General features: G+C 39.5%; 1 protein-coding gene across 3 annotated transcripts in view; it reads right to left on the reverse strand.

Moving 5' to 3' along the window:
- Positions 1-588: 588 nt before the first annotated feature.
- iqsec3b (IQ motif and Sec7 domain ArfGEF 3b) overlaps positions 589-24,188 on the reverse strand; it is a 35,927-nt gene continuing 12,327 nt past the window's right edge. Inside the window, exons 3-15 of one of the 3 annotated variants that reach the window (XM_060878539.1) lie at positions 20,414-20,537; positions 18,265-18,573; positions 16,593-17,251; positions 10,927-11,088; positions 8,061-8,183; positions 7,142-7,308; positions 6,478-6,617; positions 5,609-5,734; positions 4,971-5,070; positions 4,241-4,399; positions 4,039-4,128; positions 3,887-3,930; positions 589-2,912 (exon numbers count right to left, since the gene is read on the reverse strand). In XM_060878539.1, the coding sequence (XP_060734522.1) occupies positions 2,505-2,912; positions 3,887-3,930; positions 4,039-4,128; positions 4,241-4,399; positions 4,971-5,070; positions 5,609-5,734; positions 6,478-6,617; positions 7,142-7,308; positions 8,061-8,183; positions 10,927-11,088; positions 16,593-17,251; positions 18,265-18,573; positions 20,414-20,537 (2,611 nt within the window). In that variant the 3' untranslated portion in view covers positions 589-2,504. Of the gene's footprint in view, positions 2,913-3,523; positions 3,713-3,886; positions 3,931-4,038; positions 4,129-4,240; positions 4,400-4,970; positions 5,071-5,608; positions 5,735-6,477; positions 6,618-7,141; positions 7,309-8,060; positions 8,184-10,926; positions 11,089-16,592; positions 17,252-18,264; positions 18,574-20,413; positions 20,538-24,188 lie in introns of those variants that run through there. The other 2 variants (XM_060878541.1, XM_060878540.1) reach the window with 2 other exon arrangements.

Consider the following 24,188-nt stretch of genomic DNA (forward strand, 5'->3'; position numbering starts at 1 on the left):
ATCCGAAAACAAAACAACAAATGCAAAAACAAAACAACAAATCCGAAAACACAACGACAAGTCAGACAACCCGGAAAAGGTAGGTATCGTTTGTGAATGGAAACTTACCGATCATCGGACGAGACACCTGTCATTCAAGATATACAGGTATGGAATCTTATGTGTAATGTGTAAAGTTCTCCGTTTAAATATAAGAAAATAACAGAATTAATCCACAGTAAGAACAATACATTTTGTACCCTTTTACACACACATTCCAACTTTTCCCTGCAGCAGACTGTTGAACTTCATGTATACCTTGAGTGACAGGTGTATTGTCCAATGATCGGTACGTGTTCCAATCACAAACGATACCTACATTTTCTGTTCGTTGTCTGAATTGTCGTTGTGTTTTCAGATTTGTTAATGTGTTTCGTGCAACGATTCAGACAACCCGGAAAAGGTAGGTATAGTTTGTGAATGGAAACTTACCGATTATTAGGCAAGACACCTGTCATTCAAGATGTACAGGTGAATGACAGGTGTCTCGTCCAATGATCGGTAAGTTTCATTCACAAAAGATACCTTCCGTTTATTCAGATTTGTTAATGTGTATTCGGATTTGTATTCGGATTTGTTAATGTGTATTCGGATTTGTTAATGTGTATTCGGATTTGTTAATGTGTATTCGGATTTGTTAATGTGTATTCGGATTTGTATTCGGATTTGTTAATGTGTATTCGGATTTGTTAATGTGTATTCGGATTTGTTAATGTGTATTCGGATTTGTATTCGGATTTGTTAATGTGTATTCGGATTTGTATTCGGATTTGTTAATGTGTATTCGGATTTGTATTCGGATTTGTTAATGTGTATTTGGATTTGTATTCGGATTTGTTAATGTGTATTCGGATTTGTTAATGTGTATTCGGATTTGTTAATGTGTATTCGGATTTGTTAATGTGTATTCGGATTTGTATTCGGATTTGTTAACGTGTATTCGGATTTGTTAATGTGTATTCGGATTTGTTAATGTGTATTCGGATTTGTATTCGGATTTGTTAATGTGTATTCGGATTTGTATTCGGATTTGTTAATGTGTATTCGGATTTGTATTCGGATTTGTTAATGTGTATTTGGATTTGTATTCAGATTTGTTAATGTGTATTCGGATTTGTATTCAGATTTGTTAATGTGTATTCGGATTTGTTGATGTGTATTCAGATTTGTTAATGTGTATTCGGATTTGTATTCGGATTTGTTAATGTGTATTTGGATTTGTATTCAGATTTGTTAATGTGTATTCGGATTTGTTAATGTGTATTCAGATTTGTTAATGTGTATTCTGATTTGTTAATGTGTATTCTGATTTGTTAATGTGTATTCTGATTTGTTAATGTGTATTCGGATTTGTTAGTGTGTATTCTGATTTGTTAATGTGTATTCTGATTTGTTAATGTGTATTCTGATTTGTTAATGTGTATTCGGATTTGTTAATGTGTATTCTGATTTGTTAATGTGTATTCGGATTTGTTAGTGTGTATTCTGATTTGTTAATGTGTATTCTGATTTGTTAATGTGTATTCTGATTTGTTAATGTGTATTCGGATTTGTTAATGTGTATTCTGATTTGTTAGTGTGTATTCTGATTTGTTAATGTGTTTTCAGATTTGTTGTTTTGTTTTTGCATTTGTTAATGTGTTTTGCACTTCTCGGCCACTGTAGGAATTTGACAAAAAAACAAATGAGTTATTTTATTAATTTTATTCATTCTGCAGCTCAGAGTAATAGTATTTAGCACTGAGCAAGAGGAAGTGTTTGTGTTTGCACTTTTGAAAAAAAGAAACATATATTAAAAAAAAACAATGATATTTAATTCAGCGTTTAGTTTTAAGCTTGATTCTTTATTCAGGGTAGATTTTAAAATGAGTTTCAGATAGAATGAAAAAATGGAGTAAACTGTAGATTTATCTATATGAAGAGTGTTATTTATTATTTATCAGTGCTGTTCAGTAGTAAGCTGAAGAGTAATTGAAGATCCTATGGACACCCTGTTTAATAAAACACTATAGATCATGAGCACATGTTCACCTGTTGTGTGACTCTAATCTAAGCCATGTTTTACAGTCCTGAACCATGGGTCTAACAGCAACACCGCTAATGTCATAACGCCGTACGTTACAGGTCGTAAGAAAGTCTGATGCTAACGTTGCAACTCTGTGGAAATTGCTCTATAAACCCTTAAAGAGATAAAATTACAGGGAAAAGAAGATCTGACAAAACTAGCTACTCTGTATCTAAAATACTCATTTAGAGGACACGAAGCCCCGACTGTGAGATGTGAAATATATTATTTATACAGGACTGAGCAGGTGTTGGAGTATAAAAGGTGTGTATTTGTGTGTGTTTTGTCAGAAAAAAAAAAGAATATATTACCGTGTCTGTGGTTATGTGGATTTGAATAGAAAAGGTACAATGGGAACTGAAACACTTGAATATAAGTGTGTGTGTGTGTGTGTGTGTGCTCAGACTAGACTGCGTGTCCCACTTGAATACCTACGCTGACTGAGCAGGTGTTGTGGAGGAGGCGGAGTTGGAGGGCAGAACTGGTGTTTGTGGTGATAAGGTGGCGGTGGCGGTGGAAGGGGCGGCTGCTTTGCTCCGCCTTCCCTCGTGCGGGTCGGAGTGGAGACAGCTGACTGGATTAAACGCTGTCCTGGGTTTTGGCTTAGGAATGTCTCTATATGTCCGCGGCCTGCCGAGTCCACGACGATCACCTTGTCGATCTGCTGGCACTGGACAAGCGTGTCAGGGGAGATGTTTAGGGCAGAGACGGGACCTGGGCTAGGCATGATGGCCAGCTGAGGCTGAGAAGTGGGCGGAGCCGGCGGAGTGCTGACCTGGTACGTTCGGAGCCTGTGGTGAATTGACACCTAGTTTAGGAACAGCCAGAAGCAGGAGGAAGCGTTATCAGCCTGGCCTGTGGTGCTCGGGCGGCCCTCCGGTGTGGACGAGACAATAAGGCCGCACCACGGAGCATGCAGGAGCACACACACACTCTGACGTGACGTTCAGTGTGCTGGGACGTCCTGCAGCTATCACATCCCTCCTGAATTATTGCCACCCCTTATTTAAACACTTAACCAATCTGTTACAACAATGAACCTCTACAAATGATCAATTTAACCCTGATGTTCTGTGTAGCACAAAATGTTTAGTCATTTGAACTTTCCTTAAGGTGATGAAAGAAACATTACGTTTTGAGTAACGTTAACAAAAATACGTGATTTCTTTCTAAACAATATGAATAACTGGTATAGTTATTAGAATATCTAACATCTAACCATCCCTCGTCTTAAATGAAATGAGGGCGGAGCTAATCTAGAGCTTGACGTTTACTAATCACAAGATTAATTAGTTTATGGTTAAGAGATTGCGCAGCAAATGACTCTATGTACCCCAGTATTTACCCCATCACGTAGTATAATGTTATTATGTTCTGTCTATAAAAGCAAAAGCCCTGAGACATTGGAACGTCCAGGACATAAGTACAGAACATGAGGGTTAAAGCACATCCAATCTAATCCACATATCCAAACTTGCAGTAGGGGTTGGGGTAAGTAGTGTAAGCATGGGGTATTGGGAGAGGGCTGCAGTCTGGAAATGCTTGCAGTGGTACCTGGTAGTGTTGCTGGTGTTTGACTGGGGACGGGACACCGAGGGCCTGGTGTCTCTATAATTATAAAATACAGTGAATGACACACAGGGTTTTGAGGCCAGAATTCAAAGGGAGTTGAGGAGCTTGGGTTAAGTGGGAAAATGGGAGCTAGATAAAGTTTCTAACATCTATAGGATTACATGCTGATAGCAAAGACGCAGACAAACACATTTTGAAGTCGATACAAACCTCCACTGCATTGCTTCCAGTCTTGTCAAAGAAATCATGGTCTCCTGCAAATCACAAATATCACTGTATGATGAGGTCTTTGTCAGGATAGTCTGTCAGATTCTGTGTGTGTGTGTGTGTGTGTGTGTGTGTGTGTGTGTGTCTTAGTGTACCTGCAGGAGATATTGGTCTTGAATGCATCTCCAGTTGGCTGCCATTGTTCTGAGCAGGTGTTCTCACCGCCTGCTGCCTCTCTAATTCCCCTGAAGAACACACACAAACACACACACACACACACACACACACATCAGTCATGACAGAAACTTTTCTGTGAGTATATGATCAAAAAATAACACTTCAAGTAACTGACATTACATTCGATACGGATCTGTTCCATCTCAGCCACCTCGGTGATGCTCTCCCTCAGATCCTCCACAAACTTCAGCAGTTCCTCCAAATTCTGCGAGCAGAAATTCACCACCTGCTTCTTCTCCGACGAGAACGGAGATAAGATGGTAATACCGTGAGGGTAATCTGTAAGAGAAAGCACACACTGATATGAATAGATATTTTATTAGACTTCTTTTATTTTTCTTCTACTTTTATCTTTACTTGGATCTTCTCTTGAATTTGAATACGAAACGCTCACATTTCTAAGAATTTTCTTATCATTTCATCACTAAGATAAGATAAGATAAGACAAGACAAGATAAGACAAGATAAGATAGGACAAGACAAGACAAGATAAGATAAGATAAGATAAGATAAGATAGGATAAGACAAGACAAGATAAGATAAGACAAGACAAGATAAGATAAGACAAGATAAGATAGGATATGACAAGACAAGATAAGACAAGACAAGATAAGATAAGATAGGATAAGACAAGATAAGACAAGATAAGATAAGACAAGACAAGACAAGACAAGATAACATAACATAACATAAGACAAGATAAGATAAGATAAGATATACCTTTATTCGTCCCACAATGGGGAAATTTCTCTGTTACAGCAGCAAAGAAACAGAAATACTAGGAGAAACTCTTTTCACTGAGAACTTTCACGAACACGGCCCTGGATTGTGTACAGATCAATGCGCTTACACTCATTTTCAAACATGTAGAACTGCATCCCCAGCAGACCCAGAGCTTTACAGAACACGTATGTTGCTACACCCTTCTTCTTGGGACACAGCTTCAGGATCTAACACAGAGAACACACGTTTAATCCATGCAACTCTGTACATAACTGTGTGTTTTAGGGCTCAGTGTGTACATATGGCTGTGTGCAAAGAATTTCTTAAGACAGTGTAAGTCAACCCTAACACAGTTAATGTATTTATTTTGTGCTGCAGTGTCTATTAGAGTGACCTGTACTGGACTAGATGGGGTTTTTTTTTCAAATAAAAAGGTCACAAACATTTCTCGGTACAGCAAACACCTATTCCTTAGACGTCCCAATTCTAGATGATTTAACTTGCACCCTTTTCTTGACATTTAACCAAAAATGTTAATACGTCCTTTTTTTTGGGCAGTGTATTATGTGAGTCTTGGTGGGAAACGTACATACCCATGAGACCTGGAACACTGGACATTGTGGGGCAAAATGCGCAAGTCTATACTTTTAATTTTCCAAATTAACAATATTAAAAGGGTAAAGGTTTTATTTTTTAGATTTAAATGTAGGATTACATTAATAAACATGTCAATAGTGTTTGTGTGTGTAAAACAGAGCGACTCACCACAATGAGGTCATTGAACAGGAACACCTCTCTCTGATGGGATGCTTGTTTTTGTGGCTTGTTCACGTCGCTGACTTCATAAAGACGACTGCAGCACACCAGCCTCCGATGAGGCATGGACAGGATCTGAGAGAGACAAAGAGAGATATGATATGAAGAAAGACTTCAGAGTGCAAACGTCACGTTCGGTTTTGAGACGCAATCATGAGACGCTGTGCTGCTGTGTTCATGTCACCTGGAAACTTTAATAAGTCACTTACCTTCTCTGTCTTTCTCAGTCTCTCTCATTCATTAAAGAAAATCCATGAATGTAGTACACTGGCCACTGAGAAAGCCCACATTTATATAGATTTTGGCTATTGTTTGTTTGGGGGGAACGATGGCTTAGTGGTTAGCACGTTCATCTCACACCTCCAGGGTTGGGGGTTCGATTCCCGCCTCCGCCTTGTGTGTGTGGAGTTTGCATGTTCTCCCCGTGCCTCGGGGGTTTCCTCCGGGTACTCCGGTTTCCTCCCCCGGTCCAAAGACATGCATGGTAGGTTGATTGGCATCTCTGGAAAATTGTCAGTAGTGTGTGAGTGCGTGAGTGAATGAGTGTGTGTGTGTGTGCCCTGTGATGGGTTGGCACTCCGTCCAGGGTGTATCCTGCCTTGATGTCCGATGACACCTGAGATAGGCACAGGCTCCCCGTGACCCGAGGTAGTTCGGATAAGCAGCAGTAGAAGATGAATGAATGAATGAATGAATAATAGGGTTACGGTTGAAGTAATAAAAACGTAAACAAGATGCTTGATATTTATAATGTGTGTGTAACGCTGTAATGGGTCACATGGGTCACTATTCTGCTCCTGATTGGATGGTAGACTTACTGTCTTCATTCCCTGAATGCTCTGCTCCACCCTGGTGACGTAGGTCACATGGTCCTCGTTGGAGCGAAGCTCGCGCTGTTGGATGCGTTCGTATATGCCAGACACCATCTCCCGTGGAATATCAGCACCGTCGTCCACCCCTGAGAGAACCAGAGTAAAGTAGGGATTAGTGAAACGTTCGGTACCAAAAAAATCCCACAGTGCACCACAAAAATCTGTGAGCATCAATGCTGACTATGTTCCTTTATTGGAAATCACGTCATATTTGAAGCTGAAGAAAAAAATAATAGCAGCCGAACCAAAGTCTCAGCCAACTTCATCTACAATGTAAGTAGCTCATTATCCTTGTTGTGGCTTTAATTTAATTTAACATTGTTTATGTTTGCTTGTTTGAATCGAATGAGTTTTATGAGTTTAATGAATTAAAAAAAAATTAGACTTTTAAGGAAAAGGGGTGGGACTAGACTTTTAAGGAAAAGGGGTGGGGTTAAGCAGCTTAGTTCTGTCTAGAGGTGGAGCTTATTTCATGGTCAGAAAATTATGCAAATAACAAATGCAAGATATTATTAAAATGGCAAGATTTATTACATGGTAATATTATAAGGCATATTTTTTCAAATATTACAGACTTCCCCTTTAATGGTGGTGAATGCAAAATAATCACCTCGGAGGTTGCGTATAAAGTCCTCGAGGAGCATCTTGCGCTCGGGTTTGATGTTAGGGCTGTACATGTCAGTGTTGAGCAGGACGATGGCGAAGGCCAGGATGAAGATGGTGTCGGGGTTGTGGAACTGCTGCACCACATCAGGGTTACACATACAGTACCTCTGACTGAAAGAGAGAGAGAGAGAGAGAGAGAGAGAGAGAGAGAGAGAGAGAGAGAGAGAGAGAGAGAGAGAGAGAAAATGAGTGCATGACAGAAGGTAAGACAAAGACAGATGAGAGAGCAGAAAAAAGAAAAACAAGAGTGAAGAACAGCGATGGTGCACTTAGTCTGTCTCATGCCTTGGGCTTTGTGTTTCATAATTTTTTTTCCATTAAGGCTCTCTGCTTCACAACAGCCCTCAGAGGACTTTAATTCTTCAAAACACACACACACACACACACACACACACAGCTAAGCAATGTCATGCTTGAGAAGTCACAACTTTTTATATGCACTCATTATAAATTTATAGTATTAGAGTCTTATTTTAGTGTTAAAGATTTTCAGAAATTAAGCTCCCTGGACAGAAATGAGACCAGACTGATGCTTTGTCATGTCTCTCCATCTCAGAAAAATCTTCAGGCTGCATTTTTTCTGTCTTATTAACTCCAAGAGAAAGAAGTTGATGGCTGTTAGACTGGAAGTGACAGCACAGTAACTGACATCATTAAATGTAACTAAAAATGGACAAAAAATATATGGGTTGTTCTTTAATAAACGAAAATTCTGGTATTTTGTTGTGATTTAAGAGAACAGGACGTGCTGTTGCTCGGTATTAGTAGCTCTTTTCCTATGACATCGGGTGGTTCTATTGTACTTATTTTCTTACTAATCCTTGTCTATTGTATATATAGATGTATTTGTGAGAGCTTCTCACCTGAAAGCTTCGATGAGCCTCTCCACCTTCTGAGCTTCTCCCTGTACGCGCACATGAGCCTGAAACTTCCGGAGAGCCTCGTCCAGCTCCAGCATGGAGAAATCCATCTCATCCACCACACAGCTGAGAGACAGACGATGAGAGATGTAATATATGTGGTTTTATAGTTTTCATTATAAATAAAGCCTGCAGGAAAAGTCAGTGAAGCTTTAGACCCAGAGTTAAAGTCTATAAACCGCCCACGTCGTCTTCGGAAACCGTTTATTTACTGACGCTGATGTAAAGACGGATGTGAACAATTATAGAACTTAAAGTGATGAAAGAGAGAAAGACAGAAAGAAGAACAGGAGCAAGTGAAAGAAAGAGAAATAGAGAAGTGTGAAAGAAAGAAAGAAAGAAAGAAAGAAAGAAAGAAAGAAAGAAAGAAAGAAAGAAGAACAGGAGCAAGTGAAAGAAAGAAAGAAAGAAAGAAAGAAAGAAAGAAAGAAAGAAAGAAAGAAAGAAAGAAAGAAAGAAGAACAGGAGCAAGTGAAAGAAAGAGAAATAGAGAAGTGTGAAAGAAAGAAAGAAAGAAAGAAAGAAAGAAAGAAAGAAAGAAAGAAAGAAAGAAAGAAAGATTGAAAGAAAGAAAGAAGAACAGGAGCAAGTGAAAGAAAGAGAAATAGAAAAGTGTGAAAGAAAGAAAGAAAGAAAGAAAGAAAGAAAGAAAGAAAGAAAGAAAGAACAGGAGCAAGTGAAAGAAAGAGAAATAGAGAAGTGTGAAAGAAAGAAAGAAAGAAAGAAAGAAAGAAAGAAAGAAAGAAAGAAAGAAAGAAAGAAAGAAAGAAAGAAAGAGGGAAAGAAAGAAAGAAAGAAAGAAAGAAAGAAAGAAAGAAAGAAAGAAAGAAAGAAAGAAAGAAAGAAAGAAGAACAGGAGCAAGTGAAAGAAAGAGAAATAGAAAAGTGTGAAAGAAAGAAAGAAAGAAAGAAAGAAAGAAAGAAAGAAAGAAAGAAAGAAAGAAAGAAAGAAAGAGGGAAAGAAAGAAAGAAAGAAAGAAAGAAAGAAAGAAAGAAAGAAAGAAAGAAAGAACAGGAGCAAGTGAAAGAAAGAGAAATAGAGAAGTGTGAAAGAAAGAAAGAAAGAAAGAAAGAAAGAAAGAAAGAAAGAAAGAAAGAAAGAAAGAAAGAAAGAGGGAAAGAAAGAGGGAAAGAAAGAAAGAAAGAAAGAAAGAAAGAAAGAAAGAAAGAAAGAAAGACAGAAAGAAAGAAAGAACAGGAGCAAGTGAAAGAAAGAGAAATAGAGAAGTGTGAAAGAAAGAAAGAAAGAAAGAAAGAGGGAAAGAAAGAAAGAAAGAAAGAAAGAAAGAAAGAAAGACAGTAAAAGTATAAAAAAGGCAATTTAACTTCCATTTAGAGGGATGTACTGTTACTAGTAGCTCGACAGTGAAAGACCTGGGTGTTTATTAGACAGTAACTTGTCTTTTGAAAATCATATCGCCCATATTACAAACACAGCCTTCGTCCACCTTAGAAATATTGCCAAGCTGAGAAACATCCTGTCTGTATCTGATGCTGAGAAGCTAATTCATGCATTTATGACCTCTAGACTGGACTATTGTAATGCATTACTAGGTGGTTGTCCTGCATCTTTAATAAATAGGCTACAGTTAGTCCAGAATGCAGCCACCAGAGTTCTCACTAGGACAAGAAAGTATGACCATATAACCCCAATTTTATCATCTCTACACTGGCTACCTGTTAAGTTTAGAATTGATTACAAACTGCTGCTACTCACGTACAAAGCTCTAAATGGTTTATCTCCCACGTATCTAACTAGTCTTCTAACACTCTACAATCCTTCACGCTCTCTGAGATCACAAAACACAGGACTTCTGGTAGTTCCCAGAATATCCAAGTCTACTAAAGGTGGGAGAGCGTTTTCATATTTAGCTCCTAAACTCTGGAATAGTCTTCCTGATAGTGTTCGGTGCTCAGACACACTTTCCCAGTTCAAAAGCAGATTAAAAACTCATCTCTTTAGTCAGGCGTACACATAATACATCCCATAATATTGTGCACTATTATATTAGACTTGTACATTTTTATGAACAGCAGATATGTTAATCCCTCTGCACTGCTTCTCTCTTTCTACCCATCCCGAGGCATCCAGAAACTGTACCAGCTCCGATCGTCTTCCGTGCGATGAAGACTCTGTGAGAATCCTGAGACATCTACAGATCTACCAGCTCCAGTTGGACTCTGTGATACTAAGAGGAGATCTGAACTCCATGTGATCCTTACACCAATACAGCATTCCTCTCAAGGTTTCTTCCTTTACCAATCTAAGGGAGTTTTTCCTTGCCACTGCTGCCTGAGTCACCTCAGACTTGCTCATTGGAGATAAATACATACACATATACATACATACATACATACATACATACACACACTGTGAACTATATATATATCTTGAATTTGTATTATATTAATTCTTTATACTTCTCCTTATGTTTACCTTCTGCTCTATGTTTATGTTCTGTAAAGCTGCTTTGAGACAATGTCTATTGTAAAAAGTGCTGTACAAATAAACTTGAATTGAATTCAATTGAGTGAAAGAAACAGAAAGAATCAAAGAAATATTCAAAAGAGGAAGGAAGGAAGGAAGGAAGGAAGGAAGGAAAAGGAAACAGCAAGTTGAAAGAATGAAGAAAATAGAAGAAAAAATGAAAAATAAGATGAAAGAATGAGAAGGTGACAGAATGAAGGAAGACAATGGCCGAGATTCTCTGCTTCTCTTCAACATTGTCCAATAATTCTACTGAAATAAAATTCTATTAAAAGTAATTCTACTTTTTGAAAAAAGTTCAGAAATAAACAATCGACTCACTCAAGAACATCTCTGTTGAACTGTCTCTTGCTGTTGCCCAGAAACTCTCCGATCATCTGCCGACTTAAACCCTTCCTCTGCAGCAGGAAGTGAGCGACGCCGATGGCCGTGTCAGGGATGAAACCTCGTGAGATCAGGAACTGGATGCCTTTGTCTGGGTTTCTGCACACGGAGCAAAGTGGGTCATAGCGCTGAGTGTGTAGTTCAGGAACACAATCCTGTGTGTGTATGTGGTAGGAGCTTCACTGAAAAAGACACTAAAAAATACTGAAATTCAATCACAGCAAAAAAAAAACAACAACAAAAAAATCATTTAACATTTGACCTGTTGCCATTTTGTCTGCTTCCCAAAACAAGTGGACATTAGGACCATGTGGACTAGTCATATGTCTTCCATGTGAACCTTGACATATTATGAGCTGTTTTTTTTTCCCTTTCTTCTTTGCACATGTAATCAATTAGTATTCGTTATTCAATTAGTCATCAAGACATCGGTTATTTATTCATTTATCTTCACTGTCGACCTAAATTCTTCCTCTGAAACCTTTTTTTCAACATCTGAGCTTCATTTGTAAATTATAGAAGGCAATCAGTTATCAGGATCTTCATAATGAGGCACAATCACAGCAGACACAGTAACATTGCGGGGATCCTTACTGTTTCTGGCGATTTGTACTGCCTAGTTGATTTTGACTAACAATTATTTCATTAGTTCTTTATAATGCTTAATCAAACAATTTAAGACAGGGAAAAAATGGGAGAGAGCCGTTTAGAAATATAAGGAATCAGTTCTGAGCCATTTAGGAGTCTAAAGAATCAGTTCATATTGATGAACTGGTGAGCTAAAAGGTTTGACTCACTATAAACAGCTTGAATTTTCCTTGATATTGACGCTGGGTTGTTTTGTAGACGTGTGTCAGGATGCAGTTTTTTCCACAGTACTGAACTACCTTTAATGAACTACTATGGAGTAGATGTTTTTGTACTTTAATAATAAAAATGTGTATTAATACAAGACCATTTCACAAAGCTATTTATCACAGGAGTGCTTTGAGCTCGCAGATCTGGCAACCCTGATCATAGCACATAAATCACGAACAGACTCTGACAATACAAAAGAAATTTAAAGCAATAATAAAGCAATTCAACACACTGAGCAAAAATTTTCACTATTTTCACAATATTGGAAAAATATATATAATATAAAAAACATTAATATGTTTAATTACACATTTTCTTTTAACAATGTATTCTTTACACGTGTTTTCATTAAGGTAAACAAACCCATTAGAATCTAAAGGCACTTCAGCAATATTACATCACAACATGAACTTGTCCTCAAACTCTTTTAAACATATATTTAATAATAATAATATTTTATTAGCACATTCATCGCTTTACTATGGAATTTACACTTCCTTTTAGTCTCAATGTCTGATGCAATGTCTGATGCAATGTCTGAAGCAGCAAACAAACTGGTATTGAACGTCTTAAAAGCGTGTATTTGCAAGTGGTTTACTGTACTGTATATCCACATTGTGTCAGTGTCTATTTTTAATTCTGATCTCAGACACTGAACACTGTGTAGCAGGAGGCTAGTCATTAAATCTAAAGTTTTTTAAATGGACTTAAATGCAGCTCTCGACAAGGGATTATTGTGTGATTTTGCAGAACTGTTGTTTGCTATAATCTAACGTTTGAGAACTCAACGACTGGGAGAAATCAATGTCGATCATTAAATCACCTTGTGTGTTTCACACATCACTACAATGAGTGTCACACAATGAGCCTGTAGTCCTTCACTCCTTCTCCATTGCATAACTATTTCCCTCAGAAAAGTCTACTGGAAAGTCATTTATATACGTAGATTCCTGTATTTGTTTTACGTATACTTCTAGGACAAAATCATTCCAGGAGCAGACTTCTGTAAGACTCATCATGTGTAAATAAATGGTTTCGCAGCTGGAGGATCATCTGGGATACGACTACAGTGTTCTCTAATAACCCTCACACAGCATATGGAGCCTGCTGAGTAACATCTGCCTCTCTCCGCATCCTGTCCTCCACACCTCCACCCTCAGATCCTGTTATGAGCTGTAAGAACCAGTCATATTGATTTTTTTTATTTTATTTTTACATTTCTTGGTCTTTTCCATCTTTTTAGAGTTGATTGTGAATTTGCACACGATCCAAACCATTATTATTACCGGAGAAACTTGATTTCATGAGGAAGGTCTGGGTCAAGGGTCCAGTGTTGATAGCCTGGCAGTTTGGAGGCTTGAACCCAGACCTTATGAACCCAGCTCCTTCTCTGCTTAGACACGACCAAGAAAGTAAAGAGTAAAGTAATATTCATTGTTGGTGGACGTGTCACGTGACAAACAAGTTCAGAGAATAGCCAAATAGTTGTAGTGTGATATATGTAGTTATAAGTAGCATGAGCCTTACAGATATTAGCTCGCTTGCTAGCCATGTTGATATTCATCAAGTAACTATGTAGTTCTATACTGTACATTATTTATGTCTATAATGTAGATTGCAACAGCAATATAACTACTGTACATTACAGACAGACATAGTGTATAAGTGTTTATTCTATTTTAAATCCATTTTGCTTTTGCTAATGTTCCCATGCAGCCAGCCATATTGAATTTTCAGTCATGTGACTACTCTAAAAAAAAGACACAATTTCCTGGGAGAGAGACGCCAGTTTCCTAGACTGCATCCCATGGGTTTTTTCAAAAAGGAGACAAGACTCATTCCCTCTTCATATAAACCGGAACTTTAACTATACATTCTTCATTTAACTGTCGATATTTGAGGGCAGGTGAGATGTTGACAGACGTCTCCACATCTCTCCAACGCTTTCTAAACCCGGGGTCACTGCGGTCAGGTGTCACAAGACTTGCACTTTAATCACCACTTCAGCTGAGTGCATGAGTCAGTTATTCATGTGCAGTACTACTTAGCCTGATGCTGGAAGATTACCCGAAAACAATGTGACCTTTGATTGAAGACCTCACCTGGTTACCATGGCACCCTAAGAGATGCTCACGTGAAACGTATTCAAAGCCGTGTCTTTAGAGTTAAAACATGAGTGCAAAGATGTGATGTCAATACAATGGCTGTGTGTGTGTTCCATGGTGTAGCTTATAATAATGTCGTGATTAGGATAAGAGAGACGTGATTAACCTGCATGCTCATGTTTTGAGAAACAAATGTTCTGAGTGGGAGGCTAGAGAGATGTGTGAAACAAACAAATATTCATTTTCTCATAAAAAAGACCAAATAATGTAGTCATTGATTAGTCATTGCAGACCAAATGAATGCAAAAAAATAAACAAAAAACACCTCAGTATGATAGTGTTTTTACTTTAATACATTCTTCTTCTAGTCACATCTTTTCCTGTTTGGTGTCGCCACATCGAATCATCAGTTTCCACCTAACTCTATCCTCATCATCCTCTACACCTTCATGTCCTCATTTAACACATCCATATATCTCCTCTTTGTCCTTCCTCTTGACCTCTTACCTGGCAGCTCCATCTCCAACATCCTTCTACCAATATAAGCATCTCCCTCCTCTGTACATGTCCAAACCATCTCAATCTAGTCTCTCTGTCCTTGTCCCCAAAACAGCCAACCTGAGCTGTCCCTCTGATGCGCTCGTCCCTAATCCTGTCCATCCTCGTCACTCCTAAAGAGAACCTCATCATCCTCATCTCTGCTACCTCCATCTCTGCCTCATGTCTTTTCCTCACTGCTACAGTCTCTAACCCATACAGCAGAGCTGCTCTCACTACCGTCTTCTACACCTTTCCTTTAATTCTCGCTGACACACTTCTGTCACACACAACACTCCTGACACTCTTCTGTCACACACAACACTCCTGACACTCTTCTGTCACACACAACACTCCTGACACTCTTCTGTCACACACAACACTCCTGACACTCTTCTGTCACACACAACACTCCTGACACTCTTCTGTCACACACAACACTCCTGACACTCTTCTGTCACACACAACACTCCTGACACTCTTCTGTCACACACAACACTCCTGTCACTCTTCTGTCACACACAACACTCCTGACACTCTTCTGTCACACACAACACTCCTGACACTCTTCTGTCACACACAACACTCCTGACACTCTTCTGTCACACACAACACTCCTGACACTCTTCTGTCACACACAACACTCCTGACACTCTTCTGTCACACACAACACTCCTGACACTCTTCAGTCACACACAACACTCCTGACACTCTTCTGTCACACACAACACTAATGACACTCTTCTGTCACACACAACACTCCTGACACTCTTCTGTCACACACAACACTCCTGACACTCTTCTGTCACACACAACACTCCTGACACTCTTCTGTCACACACAACACTCCTGACACTCTTCTGTCACACACAACACTCCTGTCACTCTTCTGTCACACACAACACTCCTGTCACTCTTCTGTCACACACAACACTCCTGACACTCTTCTGTCACACACAACACTCCTGACACTCTTCTGTCACACACAACACTCCTGACACTCTTCTGTCACACACAACACTCCTGACACTCTTCTGTCACACACAACACTCCTGACACTCTTCTGTCACACACAACACTCCTGACACTCTTCAGTCACACACAACACTCCTGACACTCTTCTGTCACACACAACACTCCTGACACTCTTCTGTCACACACAACACTCCTGACACTCTTCTGTCACACACAACACTCCTGACACTCTTCTGTCACACACAACACTCCTGACACTCTTCTGTCACACACAACACTCCTGACACTCTTCTGTCACACACAACACTCCTGTCACTCTTCTGTCACACACAACACTCCTGTCACTCTTCTGTCACACACAACACTCCTGACACTCTTCTGTCACACACAACACTCCTGACACTCTTCTGTCACACACAACACTCCTGACACTCTTCTGTCACACACAACACTCTTGACACTCTTCAGTCACACACACAACACTCCTGACACTTTTCTCCACCCACTCAAACCCACCTGTTCTCGCCTCTCCACCTCTATTCCACACTCCCCTTCACACTGGACAGTTGACCCCAAATACCTAAACTCTATTCATAATAATAATTTGGCCATTGAGTTATTAAAAATGAGGGTTACACCCTCAGTGGTGTAACACGCAAGCACAAGCACAGTGACTTATTAAAATTAATCCTCTATTCATACAGTACATGTTATCTTTTCTTAAGTTAAAGCAGAAATTTTTTACACTTGTCTTACATTGTTTATAGTTCCTGATGGTCTCTTTCAACACAGGACCAAGAAGGAGGGGAAATCGTTCACTAGTGCTAGCTAACAACATTAGGATTATTCCTAATCTCTTAACTGTTAGCTAGGGTTATCATAATTTGAGTGCAAACTGCAGTGAATAGATTATTGCGATGGGTTTTATGTCTTATTCTCGCTGTAATGTGAGTAATAGTTTTGATTTGGTAGGAATTTAGATGGACACATTATGACTGTAACGATCATAGAGACGTGAGTAGAATGTAGTATTTTCTTTTTAAATGTAGGAAATAAAAGTGAACGATATTGTATAAAGACTTAAACAGACTCATGTAATCCTTCTTCACACAACCGTCTGCTACTCACATGTTGAACAGGTTGAGTCCGATGCGGTACAGGCGCTTGCGTGCTACGTCTGTGGAGAGCGTGCCACAGTGCGTGTCTGGGCAGTGTGTGCGTGGTAAGGATATGATCATGTTTTCACACGCCGAGGTGGATGTGCTGCTGCTGCTGATTGGCTCAGAGCTGTTCTCAGACGCACTCTGATTAGTCAGCGGCTTCTCCCAACCCGACCGGCCAGATTCTGCTTCATCACTAGCAGGCCGCTGATCCGACGCTATCTCCTCACTAGGGGGCGGGGCTGGGAACTCAGCCTCAGTTGTGGTGGACGATTCATGTTGACCCCCACTCTGCACCCTTGCTTGCGGTGCCGTGGCAGTTTCCTTGGAGATGCCGTTGCCTAGGGAAACAGACTCGAGAACAGAGGAGGACAGGCGAAAGTTGTGGTTGTCGATTTGTACTGTCACGTCTCTGAAGGCCATCATGAGCTTGCTGGCGCTACGAGGAATGTTTTCTGCACAGGTGTTCTGCGTGGCCTCCTGAAAGGTGGTCTGGTCCATGAGCAGGTCCTCTGTGACCGGTCCAGGGGACTTGGGCACTGAAGACCCTGCCCCATCCCCATCCCCATCACGTACTGATGTCCAGCTGCTCAAGGCCTCATCTATAGAGCGGGCCAAAGACTGCACCTGAAATATACAACAGAACAGAAAAGAAGAGAATTGAATTATTAGGCATTTTGCTGTAAAATGACAAATCCAATAATTCTCCAGACCAATCCTAGTGAGTTTGTTCTGAGGTTTGATCAATTCCCAACTAACAGCCTGCATTCAGAACCCTTTATCTCATCCTATCATCCATCTTTAACTGCGGTCACCTCTGTGTGTTAATTAATACATTAACAACACAAACATCTATAAACATGTACTTAAGGTAATTGTGAGACTCACAAGGTTAGTGCTTTATTATATCGTGATGAGGATATGCCTTAACTCATCATTAGTTAATATTTAAATCAGTATTACTTCAGGGGGCACGGTGGTTTAGTGGTTAGCACGTTCGCCTCACACCTCCAGGGTTGGGGGTTCGATTCCCGCCTCCGCCTTGTGTGTGTGGAGTTTGCATGTTCTCCCCGTGCCTCGGGGGTTTCCTCCGGGTACTCCGGTTTCCTCCCGCGGTCCAAAGACATGCATGGTAGGTTGATTGGCATCTCTGGAAAATTGTCTGTAGTGAATGAGAGTGTGTGTGTGCCCTGCGATGGGTTGGCACTCCATCCAGGGTGTATCCTGCCTTGATGCCCAATGACGCCTGAGATAGGCACAGGCTCCCCGTGACCCCGAGAGAGTTCGGATAAGCGGTAGAAAATGAGTGAGAAAATGAGTGAGAGTATTAGTTCAGTATGATTATTCATTTGAAATGTTACCTATATTTGAATGTAAACTGTATAGTGGAATTCTGCAGCAAAATAAAGCTTGGGATGATGTAGAGGAGATCATTGGTGTTAAACGTACAAAGCTAGTACAGAGATCTTATTTTGATACACTGCTAATCCGCTGGATGCCCACGCAGACCCAAACGTGACAACAGCAGATGTCAATATATGCCCACGATACTCCTGACTTGTTGTTAGCTAATATGAACGTAATGCAAGCCTGAGCAAGAGCTGCACATGAGGACATGCTTTATGAGTTTGAAACTGTACCTGTTCGCTGAAGGTGTCCTCCAGGTTTGTGAGCGTGTTTGCGGCACCTGTGGGCATCGAGCTGGAGTGTGCGAGTGGGATACCCATAAGAGAACATCCCTCCATCAGAGCACGCTCGGCAGAAAAGCCGTCTCTTTGCACACGCACCCTGCGCATGGACATGCGCCGAGGAATACCGCTCTCCAAAACTGAGTTGCGGATCTTCTGGAAGTTCTTGCTGAGCTGGTACTGACGGAACGCGGTCTGGATCTTACAGGCAGCACGACGGGAGATTAATGCACCACCGTACTTCTGCTCCAAATCCTCAATCTGCAGAGAGAAAGAGAGAGAGAAAGAGAGAGAAAGAGAGAATGAGAGACATAAATAAAGTGATTTTGTGGCAGCAAATCAGCATAAACACATAATAAATTCACACTCCTTCACACTGAAAAGGTTATTTACTTTACTTTTTCACTTGTTACCATGGAAACGTTCTTGATAACCAGCCTTTATTAACAGCAAGCTGATTTTAGCAAATACACCCACATACACCAGCGTGTAAGCCTTTCTTTTAAGTTTAAACTCGAAATGGATATTTCATTTGCTGAAAAAGGCTTGAAATTTTTGTGTATAATGGAAAACACTCACAAAAAAATATAAGATTTTATTCAAATGTTATTATGTATCAACATGGTTTATGATGGATTTTAACAAAAAATACTTCATACTTCAATAAATCTGTAATTTAAATTAAAAAAAAAGTATTAACCCCACAGTGCGATTTACTAAAACTGAAAGTTGTTATTTTAGAAAATCAACCACATTACTGAGACGATTTCTTAATATGGTCTTAAAGCGGCTTTACTTTAAAGATAAAGTAACAGGTAAAGAATAAAATATGTTGAAGCGTGCTGCTATTAGGGTTGCAAAATTCCGGGAATTTTCAAGGCTGGAAACTTTCCATGGGAATTAACGGGAATATATGGGAATTAAAGGGAATATATGGGAATTAAAGGGAATATATGGGAATTAAAGGGAATATATGGGAATTAATGGGAATATATGGGAATTAACGGGAATATATGGGAATTAAAGGGAATATATGGGAATTAATGGGAATATATGGGAATTAAAAAAAAAACTTTGAAAAACTCTGTTACTGTAAACTGATATATCCAAATGGCAGGAATAAAATTTTCATTCATTCATTCATTCATTCATTCATTCATTCATTCATTTTCTACCGCTTATCTGAACTACCTCGGGTCACGGGGAGCCTGTGCCTATCTCAGGCGTCATTGGGCATCAAGGCAGGATACACCCTGGACGGAGTGCCAACCCATCGCAGGGCACACACACACACTCTCATTCACTCACGCAATCACACACTACAGACAATTTTCCAGAGATGCCAATCAACCTACCATGCATGTCTTTGGACCGGGGGAGGAAACCGGAGTACCCGGAGGAAAACCCCCGAGGCTCGGGGAAACCTTGCAAACTCCACACACACACACACACAAGGCGGAGGCGGGAATCGAACCCCCAACCCTGGAGGTATTAGGCGAACGTGCTAACCACTAAGCCACCGTGCCCCCCCCCCCAACCCCCCCAGAATAAAATTTTGCGAAACCTTTTTTTAAACAATGTTTAAGATCTCCAAATAATCTGTACGCTTCTCAAAATCATGATCACATCATTCCTGTGACTCACACTCGCCCTGATGATGTCACCTGCGTTTCATCAGCGTTTACTCGTTATTAAAAAATAATGTAGACTCTTTGATTGTTCATTCATATTTATGTGTTTATGTTTGCGATAAACATTTACATTAGCTTCAGGGAGTCTCTTTATCATGTACATTTGCTCTGGCTATAAAGAACATGTGTTGTTTCCTCCCTTTGCTTTGCACATCATATTCATGCATTTATATTCTGGTAAATCATCGCAGTACGCTCACTAAGTGCAGACGTACTGTAAATCTTTACTAATATTATTGCACTTATTGCAACTTTACTAATGTTTATTTGGTATCTTAAATGACATCTCAGTATATCTGTGAACTTTAGTACATACATTACTAAAATAATGAACCAATACTTTAGAGTTTTAATTATGCTGCTAAAACCTAAAACTCAGAGATCTCTAAAAGCAGGAGTTTCTAGCTTACCTGTTTTTGTTTGAGATCAGGAGACAGCTCATAGTCTGGAGTATGGGAACAGGATGTAGGGCTTAAACGAGGAGCTTCCTTCTGGTCTTTTTCCTCCTTTCCTTTGACTGGATGGACTGAACGGCTGAGTGAAGGAACATGAAAACACCAAATAATGATGTTAAAGTCTAATAAGCTCATGTCTTATAGCTGTAGCCGTATATAAACTGTATTTATAAAAATAACAGGGCTGTATTCATAGAAGATGTCATCACATGTAATGAGGTATTCAAAATAAATGGTATGTACTTAGTGAACATTCTCGATCAGTAGTAAGAGTATTTGTAGGGACATGTGGTAGCCTAGTGGTTAAGGTGTTGGGCTACCAATCGGAAGGGTGTGAGTTTGAGCCCAGGTCCACTAAGCTCTTAATCCTCGATTGCTCAGTTGTATAAAAAAATGACATAATGTAAGTTGCTCTCAATAAAAGTGCCTGACAAATGCTGTAAATGTAGTAGTAACTCTTTAAATCGTTAAAATATTGCCTCTAGTATTCTAGGAAAAAACAGAACAACTTATGAAACACTACAAATTCTTAAAACCCTAAGTGTGTACTTTCATATGAGCTTCATATTAACATCACTGTGGAGTGAGACATGACAAAGACACTGAATCATCAACATGGCTCAGTTCACACTTTGGTTAATAATAAATTATGTTTATGAACAAATCCATCCAAAAAGTAGGAATTCAATTTAGGAAAACTTCTTAAAAACATCTGGAGACAAAAATGACAGTATATAGAAGAAGCATTTGCTTGTCACATACATTACAGCACAGTGAATTTGTTTCTTCACATATCCCACCTTTAAAGGTTGGGGTCAGAGCACAGGGTCAGACATGATACAGCACCACTGGAGCAGAGAGAGTTAAGGGCCGTGCTCAAGGGCCCAACAGTGGCAGCTTGGCAGTGCTATCCAGACCCTTAACCACTTGAGCCACCAAAAACCATGTACAAATACAACATTTGGAAAAATAAGACAGTTCATTTTATTTATATTTCAGACTCCCAAAATAATTAGGTTTCTTCAATCAGTGATTTCTTATTACAGCGATCTAATTAATCTCTTATTACTCTCATTCACACCTCTGATGCCAACGCATAACTTTTTAGCACGTAGCATTTCACCGTTCCAGCAGGTCGCACTGCAATTAAATACAAACACAAGATCAAGTCCGCTAGATTAAGTCTAACAATACGAGAGCCGTATTCAGAGGACAGTTAATCACACAGTGATAGTTAGGAGTTAATACTGCAACAGTGGTATAATAATTATCTGGAATTAAGAGCTGCATAGAGAGCTGCACAGGGATTTGTCCAAAACAGATGCATGTCTTACTTCACACTGCAAACTAAAGTGCTTTTTTCTCCTGCATTATACACTCTGGAGATATAAACACCACAAAATATAAGCTCAGAACCATCACCTGATAATTTCATCCCGTAATGTTCCACTATAAAATTCATGCTTGGGGAAATATAAGTACACAATATTCTATTAAATATATTAATATTCCAGTCCTGTGTGCTTACAATGTGAGATAATTATTAACGTGCACGCATGGACGGGTTTTCAGAAATGAATACGATTATCCAGAACTAATTTTGACTATCAAGCTCCAAATATTTTCCATTTTATATATTGTGCTACTACTGGGGATTTATTGGATCCTTTGCCTCGTGGGTATATATTTTTTAAACCTAATGATCTGTTTAAATCTGTTTAAAAAGGAAGTTCATGTAAATCTTTCTGCTGTTTGTGAGGCTAATTGAATTTCCTATTAAAGCATCGGCAATCCTTTGATTTAATTTTAAGGAGAAGCTTTATGGGGAAGAGCTACTCTGCTTGTAGAAATTACACTGGAAGCCTGAAAAATCTTTGTTGAATATCAGGAATATCTGCACCATGAGATCAAGATAAGGTACAATGATGATAAGACATTAAGAGCTTTAAATGTTCAATTTGTAAAATGTGGAATATTCATCTATAACGATTCTCTCTTACTCACTCACTCATTTTCTACCGCTTATCCAAACTACCTCGGGTCACGGGGAGCCTGTGCCTATCTCATTGGGCATCAAGGCAGGATACACCCTGGACGGAGTGCCAACCCATCGCAGGGCACACACACACACTCTCATTCACTCACGCAATCACACACTATGGACAATTTTCCAGAGATGCCAATCAACCTACCATGCATGTCTTTGGACCGGGGGAGGAAACCGGAGTACCCGGAGGAAACCCCCGAGGCACGGGGAGAACATGCAAACTCCACACACACAAGGCGGAGGCGGGAATCGAACCCCCAACCCTGGAGGTGTGAGGCGAACGTGCTAACCACTAAGCCACCGTGCCCCCCCATCTATAACAATTAGGGAGGATAAATGGAGAGAAAAATGTTGTGGTACTGTATATAAAGATAAAGATTATGAACATTTGTAGAAAGTAAGATGTCTGCTAGACATAAAGACTGAAAAACGTCAACATTTCTTTAAACAAGATTTTTGAATAATTTGTTAGCAAATCAAATGTTTTAAAAAAATCACATTTCATTTGAATGAGGATAAAATTAGAGCAGGAAAAAAAGGAGGAAAAATATTTAATAATTCGATAATAATTTAATTTTCTGCATCAGATTGCAGATTTTTTTCTGTTGAAATGGGCAAATAATCCATGTTGTGATGTTTTGAACAGAAAGACAGAATTAAATAACGATGTATTTTTAACATACAGTGTATTCAGCTGTCCATATTCCTTTGTCCATCCCATATGCACTGTAAAGGCTTGGAGTCTGCATACAGCCTGGGTAAATTTAGCAGATTTTTCTCCTACTTAATACAGGGGTAAAAGCCTTCATTAAAACTGACAGGTTTATAGAGTGTGTTTTCTTTACTTCAGTCAGATCAAGAGGCTTTTGCTTTTTTTTCTCACTCTCAGTTTGTCTCTCCGGCTGTACATCAAATGATGCCTAAAATCCATCAATCTGACTAACACAGACGCCGTTAATCATAAAACCGTCAAATAACCTGCCTGAAGCCCACAAACGCCCACTAAAGCTAATTCATCTAGTTAGTTAGTTAATCAAGTTAATCTAGCCTTAATCTAGACCAACCCACAACTGTAGAATTCAGTGACTTGTAAAAACTAATTGACCTACATTTAGTCTTTTAATCTGTACTGAATCAAAGCACAAGGCTTCCTCAGAGATAATTAACACTGCTTAATTACACTGTGACGTGCTGCGTGACACGGTTGCTGTGCTATCAGGATCTTCACAGAAACAATTCCCCAACTGAGGTTTTCATTTAAAACGGTGATTACAGCATGCAGCAAAGAAATCCTAACCAATTACATTATCATCATCATTCGTATTATCATGAGTGTACAGTAGTGACAGTAGCAGTAGTGGTAACATTAGCAATCGTATAGCAATAGCAGTGGCAGTAGTAGCGACAGTAGCAGTAGTGGTAACATTAGCAATCGTATAGCAATAGCAGTGGCAGTAGCATTAGCATTAGCAGTAGCAGAAGTAGTAGCAGAAGTAGCTATAGTAGTTGTAGCAGTAGCAATAGTAGTAGCAATAGCATTAGCAGTAACAGTAATAGCAGCAGCAACAGCAGCAGTAGTAGTGATAGAATTAGTAGCAGTAGCAATAGTATAGCAATAGCTGTAGAAGTAGTAGCAAAAGTAGAATTAGTAGTAGTAGAAGTAGCCATAGTACTAGTAGTAAC

This window comes from Tachysurus vachellii, chromosome 9, assembly GCF_030014155.1.
Source record: "Tachysurus vachellii isolate PV-2020 chromosome 9, HZAU_Pvac_v1, whole genome shotgun sequence".
Classification (NCBI taxonomy): domain Eukaryota; kingdom Metazoa; phylum Chordata; class Actinopteri; order Siluriformes; family Bagridae; genus Tachysurus; species Tachysurus vachellii.